This window comes from Callospermophilus lateralis, chromosome 15 (genome assembly GCF_048772815.1).
Source record: "Callospermophilus lateralis isolate mCalLat2 chromosome 15, mCalLat2.hap1, whole genome shotgun sequence".
Taxonomy (NCBI): Eukaryota; Metazoa; Chordata; class Mammalia; order Rodentia; family Sciuridae; genus Callospermophilus; species Callospermophilus lateralis.
Window position 1 is genome coordinate 42,438,304 of NC_135319.1, and position 21,565 is coordinate 42,459,868.

General features: G+C 53.5%; 2 protein-coding genes across 3 annotated transcripts in view; one reads left to right on the forward strand and one right to left on the reverse strand.

Annotated features, from left to right (window-relative positions):
* The window catches only part of Macroh2a2 (macroH2A.2 histone), a 53,444-nt gene extending 49,128 nt beyond the window's left edge, over positions 1–4,316 (forward strand). The window contains exons 8-9 of the mRNA XM_077105467.1: positions 626–800; positions 3,621–4,316. Coding sequence (XP_076961582.1) covers positions 626–800; positions 3,621–3,786 — 341 coding nt within the window. The 3' untranslated portion in view covers positions 3,787–4,316. The remainder of the gene's footprint in view (positions 1–625; positions 801–3,620) is intronic.
* A 1,878-nt stretch (positions 4,317–6,194) lies between these two features.
* On the reverse strand, positions 6,195–21,206 carry Aifm2 (AIF family member 2). 2 transcript variants are annotated; one of them, XM_077105465.1, is made up of 10 exons: positions 21,098–21,205; positions 15,685–15,817; positions 14,236–14,434; positions 13,782–13,897; positions 12,080–12,199; positions 11,549–11,641; positions 10,256–10,364; positions 8,416–8,568; positions 6,813–7,013; positions 6,195–6,536 (listed from the first exon to the last, which is right to left on the reverse strand). In XM_077105465.1, the coding sequence occupies exons 3-10, from the start codon at positions 14,411–14,413 to the stop codon at positions 6,385–6,387; spliced, it is 1,122 nt and encodes a 373-aa protein (XP_076961580.1). In that variant the 5' UTR covers positions 14,414–14,434; positions 15,685–15,817; positions 21,098–21,205; the 3' UTR covers positions 6,195–6,384. The 2 variants fall into 2 exon arrangements, with proteins under 2 accessions (XP_076961580.1, XP_076961581.1); XM_077105466.1 differs by lacking the exon at positions 15,685–15,817 and having other exon boundaries at positions 21,098–21,206.
* Between the last annotated feature and the right edge of the window lie 359 nt (positions 21,207–21,565).

A 21,565-nucleotide genomic window follows, 5' to 3' on the forward strand; every position in this document is an offset into this window, starting at 1 on the left:
CCTTGGCCTTTCCTGGCTTCAGGCCTTGGCCCCTGGACAGGGCGCCCCAGTCTCTGTTTCTGTCACCACCCTGCTGGGAGTGTCACCCTGTCAGGTTCCCTTCCACTTCCTGGTCCCCTCACTGCTTTGGGCCTTCCGGCCTCCCTCTCACAGAACCCATAGGATTACATTTCAGGGCCCAGCCAGATAATCCAGGAGAATCTCCTGTTTAGTCACATCTGAAAATCCCCCTGGCCATGTCAGGTCACATCCACAGGTCCCAGAGGTCAGGAGTGGGTGTTGTGGGGAGTCTGTTACTCAACCTACCACAACACGGGAGACTACGTGGGTGTGATCCTTTGACTTCGGCCACTGTGGGCAGGTTCCTACTCCGGGCCTGGCTGGCAGACCAGAGTGGACGAGCTGTCAGCATTGAGCTCGTGCTGACTGTCCAGGGCAATCCCAACAGCTCCCGCTGGGAAGCAGGGAATGCCATCCAGTCAGCTTCCCTTCCACTTCCTGGTCCCCCGACCCCACCCCACCCCACCCCGCGGACCTGACATGTAGACGCGCTGTTTGGCCTAACTCCCAGCTGAAGGCAAGACTTAGGAAATGACCTGCGGCGTTCCTCTCTCCCATGTCCCAGCCGCCGTCAGCCAATCCAGTGGACTTGCAGCCAAATTTGTCATCCACTGTCACATCCCCCAGTGGGGCTCCGACAAATGTGAAGAACAGCTTGAAGAGACCATCAAAAACTGCCTGTCAGCAGCCGAGGACAAGAAGCTAAAGTCTGTCGCGTTCCCACCCTTCCCCAGTGGCAGGTAGGAGGCTTCCTCTGGAGTTGGTTTCTCCAGGCTTTTTCCTGGGAACCAGTTGCTGTTCAACTCACACGTGGTCTTCCATTCCAGAAGACGCAGCCAGGGCTCGCCAGCATGGTCAGCAGGATAGCCAGGCAGTAGAGTAAGGAACCCAGCTTCCCACCTCCAAACACAGGGAGAGACGGGCCCCCTGGTCAGCCAAGAGGCTGCTGTCCATGGCTGGGGCCAGCCCCTGCCTCCTGATGTCAAAGCCCAGGCAGAAAAGTGGCTGTAGGGAACATACTGTGGCAGAGCAAGGTGGCATGTCAATTTTTGAGAGTCTGCTGTGTTCAAAGCCCACATCTCAGCAGCTACCCACGTTCTAGAATGCACGATTAGAAAACACCAGGCTTGAGTCGGGCACAGTGGTACACGCCTCTACTCCAGCTGCTCAGGAACCGGGGGCAGGGGGATCACAGGGCTGGGCAACTGCGGACCCGTGTTGTAGTCCGATTCTTGGCAGCGGCTGCTGTGACCAAAAGACCTGACAAGAACAATTTTAGAGGAGGAAAAGTCTCTTTTGGTTACCACAACACGTGACTAAATCAGTCAGGGTCACTCCAGGTGAATTGGGCTGGCTCCTAAATAATCACACAGACACAGAAAGTACCTCGGCTCCTCGGCCCCAGCTCCCACAAGGAAGCAAGAGAGGCAGACAGAGGAAGCGCACCTGAAACCCTATGTATTGAGGGGAACCTTTCAATAGAACATTCCATCCAAAAAAGGTAAGGGGTGGTATTACAGAGGAACCAGAAGGCAGTCCACTCCCATGGGGTCACCCCCACCCCCATTGCTTCACTCCCCTGCTGAGCAGAGATGGGGGTCCACCTGCTTCCAGGCAGAGGAAGCCAGTCTCCACATTTCCATCGCTCAAGGCTAGGGGGCGCTCAGCTCCTGGGTGGCAGCTTTCGACATTTGGTGCTCACAGTTTTAGAGATCTTGGTCCACAGACAGACGGCTCCATTGCTCTGGGCCCAAGGTGAAGCCAATCATCGAGTGGATAGGTATGGCAGAGAAAATTGGTTCAGGTCATGGAACCAGGAAGCAGAAAGAGAGAGAGACAGAGAGAGAGAGAGAGGGGGGGGGGGGAGAGAGAGAGAGAGAGAGAGAGAGAGAGATCCCCTTACCATGGACAAAAATACAAACCCTAAAGACAGGTCCTCAGACCCTCCTCCTGCAGCCACACCCTGCCTGCCTACAGTTACCACTCAGTTGATTCAGTGGATTAATGCACTGGTTAAGGCTCTCCTAACCCAGTCATTTCACCTCTAAACTTTCTTGGGTTGTCTCACACCTGAGCTTTGGGGGGGTACCTCATACCTGAGCCACAGCGCCCTGGGGGATGTAGCTCAGTGGTTCAATCCCCAGAGGGAGGGAGGAAAGGAAAGAAGGAGAAAAGAAAGGAACGGAAAGGTGAAAGAAGGGGGGGCAAAGGGGGCAGGGACACCACACTTGAAGGCCTTGCTACTCCAGTGTGGTCTGTGGGACAGAGGCAGGCACATCACCTGGTTAGAATGTGGAACCTCGCCCCCACCCCACATGTCCCGCTGTGGGTTTCCTCTGCTGCCCCGGGGTAACAGCAGGGCCAGGGCGCTGAGGTAGGGTAGACACTCCCAAAGCTGTGAAAGGCGTCACCGTGGGGCGGAGGCTGGGCTCTGTAACCTAGGCAGGCACATCACGGGAAGAAGAGAGAGCGGAGAGGCCTAGGTCCCTGCTGTAACCGCATCTGCAGCACAGCCCCCAGCTCTGGCCCTCCCCAGTCCAGGCCGAGGCACTGCCGGCTACATGGTCTCTAAGTGGGCCATAGGCAGCGTGTTCCTCAACAGAACGCACACACACCCCCACACGCACATGCACAAGAATCCACATGGGGCAGGCCCATCCTGGACCTGTGCCAGGGGTCATTGGTGGCTGACCCCAAGTAACCATTATGGCTGTATCTCATGAGGCCAGTGGACAGCACTCTCGATGGCTCCCTGGTGCTTGGGACTCTTAGCAAACTTCCACCGGCCCAGTCCTGCCCAGAACCACTGCAGAAATCCCACCAGCACATCCAAGAGCTCATGAGAAACAGAGAGCGCATGGAAAGGAATTTTGAAGACAAGCTAGTAAGCATGCATTTTTGCTCTTATTAAATAATCTGTTTAGTATTGAAACCAATTTTGAGGAAGCTAATATAACCTATGTTTGCTTTTATGAAGGCCAGGTATTGTAATGCAGAACTGCTAGATTTTGTTTGTTTGTTTGTATCAAGGATTGAACCCAGGAGCGCTTAACCACTGGGTCACATCCCCAGCCCTTTTTAACTTTTTATTTAGACACAGGGTCTCGCTAAGTTGCGTAGGGCCTCACCAAGTTGCTGAGACTGGTTTTGAACTCGCAATCCTCTTGCCTCGGTCTCCCGAGCTGCTGGGATTACAGATATGTGCCACTGTGCCCAGCTGAATTACTAGAGATTTTTAAGCCAAGTTCTACCTGATTCAGACAATACAGCTTCAAAAACAGGGCAACCTCACCTGGCAGCCCTATGATGTTGGCCAAAATCATACCCGTCAGTGTGGGACCTATAAAGTGAGGACAAAGTCTCCCACCAGCCCCTCCAAATGACCCTTTGACTAGGTCAGAGGTGACTCTATGCACAGTGATGCCTCACTTGGTACAAACAAGAGCCCAAGGCCAGAATCAGAAGGAACCCAGGGCTTTGCCCTCCCAGGATGAGGGAAGAGTTAGGACCCGGGATCTGGGGACCAAAATGACGTGGGCTCTCCTTTTGCCTTGGCACAGAAACTGCTTTCCCAAACAGACGGCCGCCCAGGTGACCCTGAAGGCCATTTCAGCCCACTTCGACGACTCCAGCGCGTCGTCACTGAAGAACGTGTACTTCCTGCTCTTTGACAGCGAGAGCATCGGCATCTACGTGCAGGAGATGGCCAAGCTGGACACCAAGTAGCCGCTGTCCAGCAGGGATCGGAGGAAGAGCCACGTCACGAGAGTGGGGTTTTATTTTTGAAAAGGAGAGAGGAAGGGTCACGCAGGGGAGCAGAGGGCAGCTGAGGGCAGCAGGGAGCAGAGGCAGGAGCAGGTCCTGCCACCGAGGGACCCTCTGCATTTTATATTCTCCTTACAAAGGGCCTTGGTCCGTACTTAACCAGGTCTCCACCAGGGGTTCTTCCCATGTGTTTTCTTCCTGTTGTTTTAGAACTTTTTTTAAAAAAACACAGACCTCGTTTTAGATTTATAGCATTGACTTTTACACACACTCACACACACAAAAAAAAAAAAATCCTTTTAAGATTCTTAAAAATCTTTTGTTCTTCCTTTATCCAAGGGAAGAGGGTGTGAGAGTCAGCTGGGCTTGCTGGTGTGTCCGTGGTGGAGAGAAGATGGGGACAACATGGCTCTGGTGCTTTTCTCTTCTGGTTTAGTGCCCCTCCCCGCTTCCCTTATGACATCTGTAACGACTCCTCAAAAGTTCTTTGCTTTGGGCTTTTTGTTTGTTGGTTTCATTTCATTTTTTTAAAGAAAAGGAAAAGAAAAAATAAAAGATCCAGTGTCTTTCTTATTAACATATTCTTTTATTGCAATATTTTCCTCCATTTGGAAAACTGTGTCCCCATGAACGGATACCTCTAGAATGTTCTAATAAATAGAACAAGGCCTGTCACTGACTGGCGGAGATGCCCACCATGCTAGGTGATGCCCATGGCCTGTGTTGTCAGGTGGCGGCCCCCCTCTGGGAAGGAGGAGCCCACTGGCGGTGATGAAGCCACAAGAGGGGTCACCAGCCTCCGAGAAGCAGGACGTCTCACTTAGGCCTTGGCCACAAAGTGGAACAGACGGCAGGGCATAGCCCAAACGTGGGATGGGCTGAGAGCCCAAGTGAGTCTGGTGGCCCCAGCACTCTGCCCCAGTCCCCAGAGGCCACCATCAAAGATGAGCAGGGAGGGGGAGGGCAGGGAGAGTCAGCCTGGATTTATTCATGTGAACTCATCAAGTTCTGCCACGGAGATTTAACCTAGGGGATCCCAAATAGACTCTTCCACATTGGAATCTCTCTCCCAAATACAGGAGTCTAGATGTTAGACATTACTGCTCCATAGCTGGCCCTGCAGACGAGGGCCGGGGGTTGTCCAGGAAACCAGAAGCACAAACCTCAAGGACCCCTCCTCACCCCCAGGAGCTGGAGTTTGTCAGTTATAAATTTGCCAGTCAACAGTAGCCTGGAAATCTACCAGGGAGCCCCCGCAGAACCCTCTTCTGCCCCCTGGAGGGTAACAGATGTACCCTACCATCAAATTCTGCTGCCTTTCCTTACCCACCTCCAGAAGCTGGCAAGCCTGGCTTCAGCCTTGACCCCTGCCCGCTCTGTAAAAACTCACTGTCGGGAGGGTTGACCAGAAGGGGTATTCTGTCTTTGTTCTTAAATGCACCTTGGTATGTAGTCACGATCTTGAAATCACAAAGCTTCAGGGGAATCCAGGCATGTGGGGACTAGCCACCTGCACCGACACGCACCTGTCCTCCCAGCTACGCAGGAGGCAGAGGAAGAGCATCACTTGAGCCCAGGAGTCTGACACCAACCTGGCCACCAGAGTGAGACCCCATCTAAAAAGACACCACAAATCCAGAAGTATAGGCACCAACCATAAAGGGGAGTTTAAAATGAGGCTCCTGGTTATTGTGGGATGTAGAGGCTTCACCACCCCACGTGACGGAAAAGGTTTGGGGTGCAAGCCATCTCTCCACCCCGGGGCCTCTTCGGTGGCTGGTCTCAATTTGCAGGTTCTCCCTCCTGTTCTCACAGATGGGACACCAGGCTCCAGGAGCCGGCTCGCCACACCACCCTGAGAGCTCTGAACACCACACCAAGCCCACAGGCACACACACACACACACACACCACATCAAGCCCACAGGCACAGGCATGGGTACACACACACACACACACACACACCCCACATCAAGCCCACAGGCACAGGCATGGGTACACACACACACACACACACACACACCCCACATCAAGCCCACAGGCATGGGCATGGGTACACACACACACACACACACACACAGAGCACACCAAGCCCACAGGCACACACACACACCACATCAAGCCCACAGGCACAGGCATGGGTACACACACACACACACACAGCACACCAAGCCCACAGGCACACACACACACACACACACCGCACATCAAGCCCACAGGCACAGGCATGGGTACACACACACACACACACACACACAGAGCACACCAAGCCCACAGGTACATGCACACACGCGCACGCACACACACACCACTCCCCCCAGGCCCTCCAGCCAGCGCTGCTGCAAGCAGACCTTCAGAGCCCAGAAGGAATCCTCTAGGACACGTCTTTTTAATGCCCCCCTTGCGATTGGTTTTACACGCGTCGTGCGTCCACACAGTACATCACTGGCATCTCATTGCACAGGAAGAGCCTTGTGCTTTGGCACTTGTCAGCCGGGTGCTTTTTGTCCAGAGGCCGTCATCATCTGCAGTAGTGACACGTCTCCCACTTGGCCTCCCCTCAGGGTGGGGACTGCCTCATGGTTTTCCAGCTCGTGGAGACAAACAGGTCCCTGCTCTTGGCCAGCCGCACCATGAGCCGGCCGACGTAGAAGCCACTGATCTGGCCCACGCCATCGTTTCTGCCCATGGACAGGAGGAACGTCAGCGCACCTGGGGAGCACACACACAAAGCAGAGCCGCTGAAGGTCACAGGCCGCAACTCCCGGGGCACACCCCCTCCCGGGCCTTCCGACTCAGGGCAGGAAGCGGGGTACGATTTTGGAAAGGCAGGGGAGTCCCCAGCTTATTTTTCAACAGCTTGAGAAGGATGTCTCTGTCATCAGTTTCGAGGGTGCGGTCTAGAGGCCAGCCTTCGTTCAGCACTAGAAGTTCTCCCCTATCTAACCCCAAACCCTAAACACCAGGAGGCCCCGAAGCTTCCCTCACCTGGCTTGTAGGCCTTGAGGGGCCTCTGCTTTATGGAGTTGACGAGGTTGGTGACAGCGATGTTGGCATGGAGGCCGGCGTGGTAGGCCATCTTGGGCTCCTTCACATCAGCACAGTCGCCAATGGCATAGATGTTGCTGTAGCCCTCCACCTGGAGGAACTCGTTCACTCTCAGAGCACCGTTGCTGGCCAGCCTGCTCTCTGTGGGCAAGAGGACACCCAAACCAAGTCCTGAGCTGCTGCACTAAGCAGCCACCAGACACGGGGGATGAGGACTGGGTGCTAGTTCAGTGGCCCCCAAGGTGCATGCTCAGAGGCCCATCCTCCACCCTCAGAGTTCTTGCTGGGATCCCCACCTGGGACCTCCCCTGCAAAGATAAGTTCACAGCTCCAGGGCGGAGACTGTCAAAACCCCAGCAAGCCACCTTCTCCAAAATGCATGGGACTCTAACTCCTGATACACTGCCATGGCTAGCCAAGCTTTAAATTTCCCTTTGAACACAGATTCAGAATTTTAAAATAAATGCAAGGTTTTAATAAATGATAAACTGAGCCAGGCATGGTGGCACCTGTCTATAATCCCAGTTGCTCAGGAAGCTGAGGGAGGTGGACTGCAGGTTCCAGGCCAGCCTGGGTAACTTAGAAGGACCCTGTCTCAGAATAAAAAAGGGCTGGGGATATAGCTCAGTGATGAAAGTATCCGGGGTTCAATCCCCAGAAACATAAAAAATAAAATAAATGATAAACTACTTTAAACAGTTTTTCTTTTTTAACAGATTAAGAGAAATTTTCTTTGACAATCCATTAGGACACCCGCCCGCCTGGGCATGCTTCCTCTGGAGTTGAATCATCCCTCCTGCTGGGCACAGGAGCTCCTTGACAGGGAAGGATGCTCAGAAGTAAATGATGGCCCCCCGGAGTCCCACAGCGTCCACACTGACCCCTGGAGGCCTAAACACATCAGTTCCTCCCCTGCCCACACTTCCAGGTAACTCGACAGCTAAATACTGACTTGTAAGAAAAGAGGGCACAGCCAGCGGTGGCGCACACCTAGAATCCCAGTGGCTCTCAAGGCTGAGGCAGGAGGGTCTCCAGTTCAGAGGCAGCCTCAGCAGCTTAGCAAGGACCTAGGCAACTCAGAGAGACCCTGTCTCTAAATAAAAAATAAAAAGGGCTAGGGATGCGGCTCAGTGGTTAAGTCCCTCAGGATTCAATCCCCAGTACCCAAAAAAAAGAAATGAGGGTATGTTACGGCCAACTCCCCAAAGCCATTATGAGCTGAGGTAGTCAAATGTTCAGATTTGGATGTGGAGAAGACAGGGACTGTGAACAGAGAAAGGCCTGACCCAGAACTTCCCCCACATCCCTATAAAAATAGCAGGAAATGGGTCTCTCAGAAGCCTGTTGCTATCTCTTACCACTAGGGGACAGTCCCAATGCTAGAAGATTCTGATCTCCTAACCTAGATCCATAGAGGTCACCATTCAGAAGAAAGCAAGTGGGCAGCTAGGAAATGGACAGGGGCGCTGGTTCAGGGGCAAGGACTACAGGGCATTGCAAAGAATGCTGGAGACTGAGGCGGTGGCCCGGGTCACCTGCTTACCAAATGCACTAGAGTAGGCAGAACTGTTGATCTTGATGCCATTGCAGAGAATCACCAGGTTGGTGGCCACCTCGGTGCCCTTGTCTGTCTGCACTTTGATGTACTCGCGATACTCGTTGAGAGGGATTTCCTCCAGGTTGTTCACCCGCTCACCTGCATGGGAGGGGAGGGTGGTCCCATGACCAGGAGGTGGGCAGAGACTGCAGAGGCTGGGGCCCGTGCCAAGACTGACCGTGGGAAGACCTGGGCTGCAGTGGCCCAACTAGGCAATCACTCCACCCCCTCCCCCACCATGCCCTTCCCTCGGGCCCTTCTATGTGGACATTGGCCCCAGGGCATCCAACTGGAAGAAAGGTCCAAGCAGCTGCTGGGGGAAGTGAAGCTTGTCAAGAAGTTCTAGGAAGAGTTATTCAACAGAAAAACCTCAAGAGAGCCTTGCTGAATGTCAGGGTCCCCCTGTCTGTCCCAGCACACCACTGGCAAGGCAAGGACAGGGAAAGGCAGAGAAGCCGGCTTCCTGGACCCTCAGCCTGAAATCAGGGCACTAACTGTCCCTCACAACCAGGGAGGGACTTTCATAGCAGATGCCTCGCCACCTTATCCACAAGGCACAGGATGTCAAGCCCAAGTGCAGTAAAGTATAGGTGTCCCACCACTGGGATCAGAGTCCCCTCTAAAATGCTGGGTGGGCCAGGCACAGAGGCCCACACCTATAATCCCAGTGATGCAGCAGGCTGAGGCAGGAGGATCAAATGTCCAAGGCCAGCCTCAGCAACTTACTGAGATCCTGCCTCAAAATAAAAAATAAAAAGGGCTGGGGTACGGCTCAAAGGTTAAGTGTCCCTGGATTCAATCCCCAGTATCACCAAAAAAAAAAAGAAAAAGAAATAGAATGCAGGGTAGGTCTCTCTCCCCCGCAATCTATATCAAAGTCACACTCATTACTCTCAAAATAAACCAACAAAACTATTCCCTCTAGCACAAAAATATCGAATTTTAGGGCAGATCCTTCAAATGCACTTTTTTTAAAAAAAAATCATTCAGTGCTGCAAGTGGTAGAACACATCTGTCATCAGCAACTTGGGAGGCTGAAGCAGGAAGATTAGTAGTTTGAGGCCAGCCTCAGCAACTTAGTGAGACACTATCTCAAAATAAAAAATAAAAAGAGCTTGGGCCAGGCATACACCTGTAATCCCAGTGGCTCGAGAGGCTGAGGCAGGGGGATCACAAGTTCAAAGCCAGCCTCAGCAATGATGAGGTGCAAAGCAACTCAGTGAGACCTGTCTCTAAATAAAATTAAAAAGTGGGCTGGGGATACAGCTCAGTGGTTCAGTGCCCCTGAGTTCAAACTCTGGTACCCCCGCCCAAAAAAAATAAGAGCTGGGAGTGGGAGTACCCAATCCCTAATACCAAAAAAAAAAAAAAGCTTAATATGTATAAATCATGGGCTGGAGCTCAGTGGTAGCGCGCTTGCCTCACATGTGTGAGACACTGGGTTCGAGCCTCAGCACCACATAGAAATAAATACATAAAGCTATTGTGTCCTTCTACAACTAAAAAAATTTTTTTTTAAATATATATATACATCATTCATTCAAGAAGTATCCCACAGCACCACTTAGCAAATAGATCTCCCCCGTCTTGCCTGTGCCCTAAGCACAGCAAGCTTTGCTGCCTGCATGACATGGACCTCCAGCTGGGCGAGGCGTCAGTGGGCTGTGACACTCAGGACTGTTCCTGGTGCTTCAGGCTGATCCCCAGGAGGCAGAGGAAGGGACTGGGTAACTGTGGCTGGGCTCTGAGCCGCCCCAGTAGGTCAGGGGGGCTGAAGTCCACGTACTCAGCAGCAGCTGCACGCCCTTCCTGAGCAGGATCTCCTTCACTTCCTGCCTCACACAGGGCAGGAGCTCCTTGTCAGCCAGGGGAACTTGAGAGTGAATGAGAGTGACCTGGGGACAAAACAAAACATCACTCAGCGCTCGTCACGCCCAGGGCAAGCCAGGACATTCTCTCTCCAGGTGCCCAGGGCTCTCTATCCCTGCCCCCTGCACCCCTGAGCATTAGAAAGATCAGTGCAGGCCCAGGCCACCCTCCTGCGGGCAGAAGGCCCTGCTAGCCAGTTGTCCCCACGCCTGGGCAGGCAAGGGGTTGCCCTGCAGGCTCCCACCACGTGGCCATCCAGGGCAAGGGCTACCCCATCAGGCAGGGACCAAAATCCAACTAAGTGTGTCCTTGTTCAAGTTGGCAAGAAGAGGTACTCAAAGTCTAGGTTTTATCACCTTAAATTCTGAAGGTGACACAGTTCACCTTTTTTTTTTTTTTTTGGTTCCAGGGATTGAACCAGGGACACTTAACCACTGAGCCACATCCCCAGCCCTTCTTTATGTTATTTTTTTTAATTGATTTTCTAATTTTTTTAAATACATGACAACAGTGGAATGCATTACAATCCTTATTACACATATAGAGCACAATTTTTCATATCTCTGTATATAAAGTATGTTCATGTCAATTTATGCCATTATACATGTACTTTTTGCATTACAATTCTTAATACATATATACCGCAATTTCTCACATCTGTATTGTATATAAGATATGTTGACACCCAATTCAAGTCTTCATGTAGTTTGTATAATGATGACCACCACATTCCACCACCCTTGCAAATCCCCTTCCCCCTCCCTTTCCCTCCCACCCCTCTTCCCTATCATTTTATTTAGACACGGGGTCTCACTGAGCTGCTTAGCGCCTCACTAGTTTGCTGAGGCTGCCTTCAAACCTGTGATCCTCCTGCCTCAGCTTCCAGAATCGTTGGGATTACAGGTGTGTGCCACCACGCCCAGCTCACACCCAGCTGACAGAGTTCACCTTTACAAGACATCTCCCCGGGTCTGACCCACGGGATTGGCCCAGAAAGCAGGACCTCTCCAAGAACAGATCTGCAAACTCAGCGGCAGGATCCTGGTTCCCTGGGAAAAGTCTCTGCAGAATCTCTCTTTAGCACAGGACAGGAAACACACAAGCACGCACAGCTTCTGTGAGCAGGGCTCTGACCTCCAGAGCCCTCAGAAAATTCCTGATGCTCCTCAGGTAAAGTCAAAGAAGCTCCAGGCCAAGGTGGCCACCTCACCTCTTTGTCAGGGTATTCTGTCTTAATCTCTGCTGCCATCTCCACTCCAGCGGAGCCGCCTCCCACTACCACGATGAACTGGGAGCGCTGGACCTGGAGAGAACAGGGACATAAAAAACACCTACATATCCGCCCTCCGCCTGGTGGTTCCACTTGTGGTGTGGGCTCCCTGGCCAAAGAAAGGTAGAGAACTCTCCATATTTGGGATCCCATTAGGCGTCCTCCTAGGGTCACTGTGCCAACTGACTGGCATCACAGGAACTGAGCCTGCTCTAAAATCCCAAAGCGCTGGACAATCCGGAGGGCAGATGAATGTGAAGGGACAAGTCTGGCCACACCAAGCAGAGCCTGAGCAGGTCTGGGGAGCTCATGTCCAGGCCTCTGTGGCAGGCCCAGGGCCTCTCCCAGGGAACGTCTTCCTAGCAACTCTCCAATCTCCAGCTGCTCTCAAGTGCCCACGGTCTCCCTGCTGCGGCCCCAGCTGTTCCCTCATCCGCCTACACCTCCCCACGCCTATCGGCAGCAGCTCACCTGCTTCACCATGTCCTCATAGGCCTGGATGGCGGCCTGCTGACAGGAGACCTTATTAAACTTGCCAGGGAAGGGCCCACTGCTGCCCGTGGCCAGGATAAGATGGGAGAAGGGCAGGGCCTGTGAGGGACAAGAAAAAGAAAGATGAGCCGGGCACAGTGGCACCTGCTTGTAATCCCAGTGACTGAGGCAGAAGGATCACAAGTTCAAAGCCAGCCTCAACAACTTAGTGAGATCCTGTCTCCAAATAAAAAAATAAGAAGAAGAAGAAGAAGGGCTGGGGATGTAACTCCGTCATAGAGTGTCTCTGATTCAATTAATCCCTGCTACCCGCTCCAAAAAAAAAAAAAAAAGAAAAGAAAGATAAGGGTAAGACAAAGTGGGAGGCCTGGGTTTCCATATCTAACACCAGAACCCCAGTATCCATGGAGCACCAGGCAGAAGAGGCCCATTGGCACACAGAGGACACAGTCCTTTTGGAAGGAAGTGAAATCACCAAACCAGGGGGGCCAAGGGATGGCACCAGAACCCAAAGACCTAAACAAGCAGATTTTACCTCCTGCCTGCAGAATACATGACCCACAGCGCCAGACCCTACGGGAGGGGAGAGCCCCCACTGCAGAAGGCAGGTCAGCAAGGAACAGGAAATCAGGCACAGGGACGCGCTTCCAATGTGGAGTTTAGAATCTCCTGGACAGCTCAGAAGGCTCCTCCCACCCCTACCAAAAGAACAGAGTGGAAAGGGGGAGGAAGGAAAGAAGGGAGGGAGGGAGGGAGGGAGGGAATATCGTTTGGAGCCTAAGTACATAAAGGTGTTTCAGTGGGAGGGGGACCAGAGGCCGTCTGGACCCGCTCAGCCCCTGCTTTTGAGCTCCGAGGTGCCCTCATGGACCCTTCCAGGGCTCTGAGAAGCACAGATCAAAACTGCAGGACTAAGAGACAGTAATCTTTCCAACTAGTGAGTCTCTGGTCCCTTAAATTAGTTCAAGAGCGAGTGATTCACACTAAGGCACATACTCATTGAGGACAGGAAATTGTCTCCCGATTCCAATCCCCGCTTAGCTTTCAATACTGCACTGGGAGCTAAGCTAGAGCTGTCCGTCAATCCATCCTGAGGGCTGGTGGCTGCTCACTGACAGAGCTCGGCTCCCTGCAGGCACATGCCAGGTGCTTGGTTCCCTGGGGCGAGGATCATGAAGATGAGTGAAGGAAACCTTAGCCCCCAATGGCCTCCCCATCTGGGGAACATGGCATCATGCTTGTGCCTAACTTTTACTTCTAGATAGTGAGGACAGTTTCCACGGCCGGCCCGGCCTGGTCCCTGTCCAGGACACTGGCTTCTGGAGCAAGGACTCAGGGCTGAAAGTGCCCCGATTCCCATCTTGGCTCAGTCTTTTGCCAGCTCAGCTGGGGGATCTGAGGCAAGCCGTTTAATGTATATGAAAAATGAGGGTCCCACCTGCCTTATACCATCATGGCAATCACCAAATGAGATTTACATGAAGGATCAGGACAGTGCCTGGCATACAGGAAAAACTCAAGAAATGCCTGCCACCATACTCTGTGGCTGCTCCAGCCTCTCTCCATGAAGACCCTATCTGTTCCGCAACAGGCAGAGCTTGGAGGCACAGAGGGCACTCTCTCAGCCCCAGAGAGACTGGTCCTCCAGCTAGAGGACAGCTGGTCAGCCCACCGCACTCACCTCACCACCCTGCAGCAGCACCATCTGATTCTTCAGGTCTATCCCGACCACCTGGCCCTGTCGGAAGTTGTCCTTGAAGGTCACTGAGTAGGAAATGAACGTCTTTTTGGCAAACCCTGGGGAACAGACACAAAAGAGTTCACAGTGCAGAACCAGACTGAGCTTCTCCTGAGCCACATACCAACAGGGGCGTCCCTGGCCACAGCTAGGTCAACAGGGGCACCCAGGTCCCCCCGACTGCTAAGTGCCAATCTGGGCCCCAGGTCTTTGGAAAAGCCCAAGCTCTGACTGCGAGGCCTTGTTATGGCAACTGCTTAAGCCACTGACCAGAAAGAATCTATTGATGTCATTTAGGAAACTCGCCCTACATGGAGAAAATCGGTCCCTGAAATTAGGTCCCACTGCAGTGACAAGGCCATGCTCACAAAGGCAGCCCCAGAAAGGAGTCCATTACCACTCTCCACGGAGGCCCGGAGGGCGGCCACGTTGTGGTGGAAGGAGTCCTTCATGTCCACCAGCAGGAAGGGGATGTTCAGCGCCTGCAGCTGGCTGGCGGCCGCGATCCCGCCGAAGCCCCCACCCACGATCACCACGTGCAGGGCTCCCGTGTCTGCTGAGACCTGGGACCCCATCTTGAACCAGGCACTACTGGGCTGGGAGAAGAGACCAAATCAGAGTCAAGGTCAAATGTCATGAACTGACCTTCACAAATGAGGTCAATCCTTCATGAATGAAATTCCAGCTTTGTAAAATGTGAATTAAATTCAGAACTGCTATCCCCCACCCAGTCTGCTCCCTCTCCAGAGGCACCCACTTTTACCACGTGTGCATGCACCTACAGTTCTGACAATTTTTGTACATGTTTAACAAACTGTTCTGCACTTTTTTACCCAGTATATTTCACCAGACTTTGGAAGAGGGTAATAATCACTCAACAACATTCACATGGACCTTCTACTGACATGCTCTTGCTGTGGCCTCTACCTTATAATGGCAGAGCTTACACAGTCAAAGGATCAGGTGGATAATATAAATGATGGAAGCTGGGCAGGTGAACAGTAGGGAACGGGGAGCAGGTGTGTGGAGAACTGGCCGACACGGGCACATCTAACAGACAGAAATTCCTCAAGCCTTGCACCAAACACACACTACAATCACACCTTGCTAGGCTTACAGGCTATGGCCCAAATCTAAGAAGGTCAATTAGCAGGGTCTGACGAGATGGCCTCAACTTCTAGCTCTTTTCCCAAATTTTAGCTCCACTGAGACTCCTCCAAAATAGAATGTCGCTCTGGTTTGAATGTATCCCCAAAAGCATGTGCTGCAACTGAACACAGTGGCCCACGACCCGCCATCCCAGCCACTCAGGAGGATCATAAATTCGAGGCCAGACTTAGCAACTTAGTGAAAGTCCATCTCAAAATAAAATTCTGCAAAAGGGCTGGGGATGTAGCTCCATGGTAGAGCATCCCCGGGTTCAATCCCATAGTATCATTAAAAAAAAAAAAAAAAAAAAAAAGCACTTGTTGGAAACTTAATCCTCAATGTGACCATGTTGGGAGCAAATGTTTGCATCGTTTAGGTTCTAATCCATGAATGGATCAACAGTCATGTAAAAGACCTTGAGGGGCTGGGGATGTGGCTCAATGGCAGAGCGCTTGCCTAGCACTCGTGAGGCACTAGGTTCGATTCTCTGTACCACATAAAAATACCTAAATAAAATAAAGGCATTGTGTTCATCTATAACTTGAGCCGTTCAAGGCCAGCCTCAGCAACTCAGTGAAGCCATAAGCAACCGTCTCAAAATAACAAGGGCTGGGGGATGTAGCTCCGTGGTAAAGCGTTCTTGGGTTAAATCCCCAATAGATAAATAAAAGGCCTGCAGCTTCGTTTGGTCTCTTACCCTCTCACCCTCTTCTGCCTTCTGTCACAGGATGACACAGCAAAAAGGCCTTCTCGTGCAACCCTGCCCTCCTGGACTCCCAGCCTCCAGAGCGTGAGTCAGTTCTGCTCACTCCAAATGCCCCGCTGGTATTCTGTCGTAACAACACAAATGGGACTAAGACAGAGGGGTGTGACAATGGGGTGGGGAGGAGGAACTGGCACGGGACCAGGTCCCACTCCTACAGCTTTCCTGGGACAGTCAGGAGACATGTTCCCCCAAAATGGGGACAGCAAAAAGTCCTTCTGGGCTAAATCTCCAAGGAATGTCTGCTGGTGAAAGAGACGGTCAGGAGAAGCGCTGTCATGCAGACTCCTCGTGAGAGGAGAAAGGGGACAGCAAGGACCCAGGGACAGGTACGGTCATGTAAGAAGAGTGTGCAGGGCCAGGTCTGCAGACTGGACTCACCCCAGGCTCACACTCACTGGTGACCAGTTCCCAGCAAACTGAGAGCAAACCTTGGTTAAGTCTCAGGGGAACTGGAATTCGGGAACCCGTGGCCCAGAGCCAGAGCTGGGGCCATCTGAGGCTGAGGAAAGCAGTAGCTGGGTCACTAGATGCCCAAACACCGAGGTGGACAGAGGGGAAAGGAACCATAACCACATGGCCAGGTGTTATGGTTAAGACATGAGGTGTCCCCCAAAAGCTCAAGTATTAGACGAGGCAAGAATTTTCAGAGATGAAACAACTGGGTTGTGAGTTATTAACCTCCTCAGTGAGCTAATCCACTGATATCAGTGAACCAGGTGGTAAGTGTGGCAGGTAGGGTGTGGCCCGAGGAGGTGAGCGGGCCTCTCCTACTTCCTGCGGACCATACCCTGAGCGGCTCTCCTCCTCCACCCTGCTGTTTGCCTCACCTCAAACCCAGAACAAGGGAGTCCACCTTGTTCTGTAGACTGAGACCTCTGAAACCATGAGCCCCAAATAATATTCCTCTGTGTTGTCTTAATTAGGTCTTTGGATCCCAGTAATGGAAATGCTGGCTAAAACATCAGGGCTCCCCCAGCCCACCTGGGAGCTGTGGACAGGGTCGCCTGTAGCATCCCAGTCTGCCCCTAGGGAAGCTGAGGGAGTGGGGCTCTAACCAGGGATCTTGTCTCTGGCCAGCTGTACCCCAGAGAAGGACACATACGGGGTGCAGCCTTCAGTCAGAGGAAGCTGAACTGCTAAGAGCAGCCAGGGGCTGTTGTGGACACTCGCTCAGCGACAGGCAACCAACCACACCTGCTCCCAGACTGTGCCAAGTATAGATAAGGGCTGCCGGAGTGGCGCCAGGGAACAAGCAAGGGTCACTGCCCAGAGAGCATCGAGGCCCAACAGCCCTGCGAGATTCGGGGAGGAGGAAGCTGACAGTGGGAGGGCAGGCAGAGCTGTCAAGGAAGGAGGACATGCACTCTGAGGTCAGTCTTGAAGCTGCTGAAGCTTCATGGGGATGAGGGCTCCAGGGGACCTTCTGGGGTCACACTGCAGCACTGGAATGTCACTGCACTGTCCTGATCATCAGTAGCCTAGAGTTCAGGCCTCTCTCGGCCTCAATTTACCCCCATCCGCAGTGGTGCTCGCCTATCATCCCAGTGGCTTGGGTGGCTGAGGCAGGAGGATCCCAGGTTCAAAGCCAGCCTCAGCCACTTAGCAAGGCTGTAAGCAACCCTGAGAGACTGTGTCTCAAAATGAAATATAAAAAGGGCTGGGGATGTGGCTTAGTGAATAAGTGCCCTTGAATTCAATCCCTGGCACCAAAAAAAAAAAAAAAAACCAATGTACTCCCTCTCATGAGTGGAGGCTCTAAGGCCCCACCACTCTAACACCCTGAGCTATCCTTGGACACAGGGGGTTCCCAGCCATGGTGACCCCCACATGGTCCCCCAATCTTCCCACAGCCAGGGGTGGCTTACAGTCAGAGCTCTAGGCACTGTCTTCGTGGATGTTCAACTGCCCACTGCCGACCTCTTTCCCTGAGGGACAGAGGAGGTTTGGAGGGGATTTCCAGGTGTTTCCCATTGGCCAGATGATCCCGATGCATTGAGGTTGGAGGATCCCTCCCATCTAACTGAACCCTGGGCAGAGCTGGGACCAGGATAGTACTCATGGGGACAGAGCTCTCTTCACAGCCCCGTGTCCTCAGAAAGGTTATCCAGAATTGATCCCTAGTATTCCTCAGGCGTATTCTGCCAACTGGGCCAGAAGAATGTCTCCTGGGAGCCAGGAGCCAGGAGGGCTCAAGGTCCCAGGCACAGGTAGGAGAGGGCACCAGGAGCTAAGCAGGGCCCGGGAACGTGGGAGGCATCAGGCACGCCACCCACCGGTGGGGTGTTTCACCTGCCCCTTCAGTGTGGGAACCCCTGTGACGGGCCCTGCCCTGGGGGCTGGCAGCCAGTGATAAAATACCCAGAAAGCCTCCCTTCCAAGCTGGCTGGGCAAGGGCTCTGAGAGGCTATGGGGGGCAGAGGAGCCACTGGGTGCTAGATCACACCAGAGACTCAAAGGCAAGATCTCAGAACTCTGAAAAGGAGCGAGGGGACAGCACAGGCCACAGCCCTGGTGGACAGCAGTGGGAGTTATTCAGGGTACATGTGGCAGAAGGGGTAGGGTGCGCAGGAGGGCAGGGGACAGGGGCCAGCACAGATATCACTGCGTGGTGCCTGTCTTGTCAAGGCAGCTTTAACTGCCAGGTAGGCAAACAAGGCTGTGACCAGCCCCTCAGGGGACACCTTCCCTGTGCAAAGAGAAAGCCAGCAGCCCCAGGGCAGGCCTCACAGGCGGTACTTTGACCAAATAGTTTAGCCAGAGTCCCCTCAGTCCCCAGGGGTCCTTAACCTTTGCCTCACCCACCAAGGCAGGCCGCCCCCTCAAGGCAACCGCTTCTCTGGAGTTGGGGGGCCTGAAGGCAGATCCAGACCTCCAAGGGCAGCAGGCAGGGCTGTGGGAGAGGAGGTGCTCTTCCACTTCCTGCTGCCTGAGGCCTCTCCTGGAATCTGTCTTTTTCTCTCCTCTAATGACCTCTGATAACCTCACTTGGGGATGGGAACCAGGTACTATCCAGCACATTCCACCAGGTACTTCCTGGGCAGCAGCCCCTCACCTAGCACTTCTGGACACCCCCACTCTCCTCGGCTCTTGCAGTGTCAATTCTTACCTGGCCCCTAAGGACAGCTGGACTCTTCTCTGCTGGGCCATGACCTAGTTAGCCAGACGCCTCAACCAAGGTCTGCACTTCAGGCCACCTACCCAGTAGGTGCTCAAAATATATGCATGGAATGAATGAATGCTCAATTGCCTCATCTAACATGGCAATAGTACAGGCAAACCTCAATCAATGGGAGACTCCATTAATCCATGAAAAACTCCAACAGTGGGAGAATACAGCACAGGGACAAACTATTTTTTTTCTTTCAGTACTGAACCCAGGGGTATTTTACCACTGGGGAAATCACATCTTTGTTATTATTTTGAGACAGAGTCTCTCTAAGTTGCAAAGATTGGCCTCAAATGTGCTATCCTCCTGCCTCAGCCTCCTGAGTAGCTGGGATTAAGGCACTCAGCCTTATCCCCAACTTTTTCATAGACAAACTTTTCATGTGGTTTGCACTTGGAATTGCTCGGTCAGACATGAGCCTGATCCCAGGGGGTTCTTCTTTAATAATAAGAGGCCTTTAGGAATCCACTGGAAAGCAAAGAAGTCACATTTCTGCCAAAGCTGATGAGAGGTCAAGGCTCAGAAGACACAGTAAGAGACAAGCAGGCCTGATCAAGGCAAGAACATCGCCTGCCTTGCTTCACAGAGACCACATCCAACCCAGGACTTTTTAAGTCATCGTGGCTTCCTCCGAGGGTAGATTTCAATACTGGACTTTGGATAGTCATGTTTCTGGAGTGGCCACCTTGGATGATCAGGCCACTAACCTGTGACTCAATGGGCTTCAAGCGAGCATCTCCTCTTCTACCTCAGGGACAGAGAAGAGCAGGAGACCTCCCTCACTGGACACTAAAGGCCAGGCTGAGAGTGGGCACTCCAAGGCCAGCCCCCCAGGGAACCCATCCCAAATATTAAAAAAAAAAAAAAAAAAAAAAAGGACCACTTTCCAAAAGGGACTCAAAGTCTGAAGAGAGGTCGGGTGCCATGGTGCAGGCCTGTAATCCCAGAGTCTCAGGAGGCTGAGGAAGGAGGATCACAAGTTCAAGGCCGGTCTCGGCGACTTAGTGAGGTGGCCAAGCTTCTCAGAGTCAGTCATTTTGATATCTCCTTAACTCTACCATGGTCTGCCAGCACGTGCACTGGGACCCTGCTTAAGCCTGGCCAGCCCCAGAGCACCCCCGACCTGCCCAGCTCCATCACTTATGGGCAGGGTAGTCCTGGGCAAGGCCTTGCCCTGGTTTGGGTTTCTGGTCCTCAGTGAGATGGAAGTGGTCTTGAAGAGCTCTCTCTAGGAGCTGGGGTGAGGCAGATGTCCTCTGAGGGTTGGGGAGTCCCAGCAGCAGACATCTGTGCAGAAGCTAAAACTTGATACTACCCTGAAGTACGGGTGCAAAGCCCCTGCCAAAACTCACCCTCCCAAACCACCTCATTCTCCCCAGCTTCTCCTTAAATCCCAGGGTCAAAAAAGAACCCCCCTCTTGGGCACTGAGGACTGGGGGCGCTTTACTAATGAGCTACATCCTCAGTCCTTTTTATTCTTTAGCTTGAAACAGGGTCTTGTTAAATTGCTGAAGTTGGCATCGAACTTGCGATCCTCCTGACAGCCTCGGGAGCAGCTCAGTCACTGGGATCACAAGGCCCAGCTCAGAGACCCTTACTGGGGAAGGTGGGAAGGGAGCATTCCGTGTGGGTGACATTGGGAGGGACGCGTCCAACACTGCCCACTAGAGCAGCTCCAAGTCTGACTTGGAACTGCATGAGAGTTAGTTCAGCCTCTGCTGGTCTTCACCCCGCAGAACCTCGGCCTCTTGATGCACCCCGAGGCGATGGGCACTCGGCCGTCTCCGGTCACTTTGTTTTGAAGACTCGGGTTCTCCCTCTGCCCTCAGAACTCCAAGACCTCCCAGGACCCGTGTCACACCCGCGGGACCTCAGCTCCCCGGCTGTCTGCGGCTTGCGCCCACCTTTCTCGGCAGGGGTTCAGGGAGAGGACGGGGCGGAGAGCCCCCTGCGCTGTCTCGCGGGTGTGGATGCTCAGGCCTGCGCCGCGCATCCTAGGCAACCGCCCACTGCACCCCGCGACCTCCGACCCCGTCCGCGGTCGGCCAGGCCCCCGCTCCGCGCCCCTGTTGGGGTCCCTGATTCGCCCGGGCCGCTGGGGACCGTTCCGAGCACTGGCTGCGCGACCCTGGGCGCAATTCTAGCCCCTTTTCTTCAGTCACGCCCGCGCGAACTCACCCGCCGCCGCGACCCGGCTCCTCTGCGCTCCGATCGGCTCGGATCCTCAGGCGTCTTCCGGCGCCCGCCCCGCGACCGTGCGGACAGGGCGGACAGGGCGGACCCAGCGCCGCCCTCGGGTCCCGCGGCCACGCCTCGGCGGCCCGGAATAGCTTTCCCCACTCGGCCTCAGGGCCCTGGGCTTCGTCCCCTGCGGCGCGTGGGGCTGACCTTGACCGCCAGCGAGACGGACCTTGACCGCGAGTGAACTCTCAAAGTTTGAAACCAGGTCCCCAAGGCTGCCTGCCGCCCCCGCTCCAGCCCGGGCCACTCGGACGCTGCTCAGTTGCTGGGTAACAGCCCCAAAGCTTCTCCCGCTCGCTGGCCTCACAACCCTGGGCACAACATCCACGAATATCTAGAGTGATTTCGTTTGAGCACCTACTGTATGCTGGGCACTGTGCTAGGGACTGGGGAGATAAAATGAAG

Coding starts and splice junctions, on each gene's coding strand:
- Aifm2 (XM_077105466.1), bottom strand. CDS start 14,413: ATGGGGTCCCAGGTCTCAGCAGACACGGGAGCCCTGCACGTGGTGATC. Junction 13,898..14,235: donor CCGGGCCTCCGTGGAGAGTG/GTAATGGACTCC, acceptor TCTGTTCCCCAG/GGTTTGCCAAAAAGACGTTC. Junction 7,014..8,415: donor TGCCTACTCTAGTGCATTTG/GTAAGCAGGTGA, acceptor TCTTGCCCACAG/AGAGCAGGCTGGCCAGCAAC.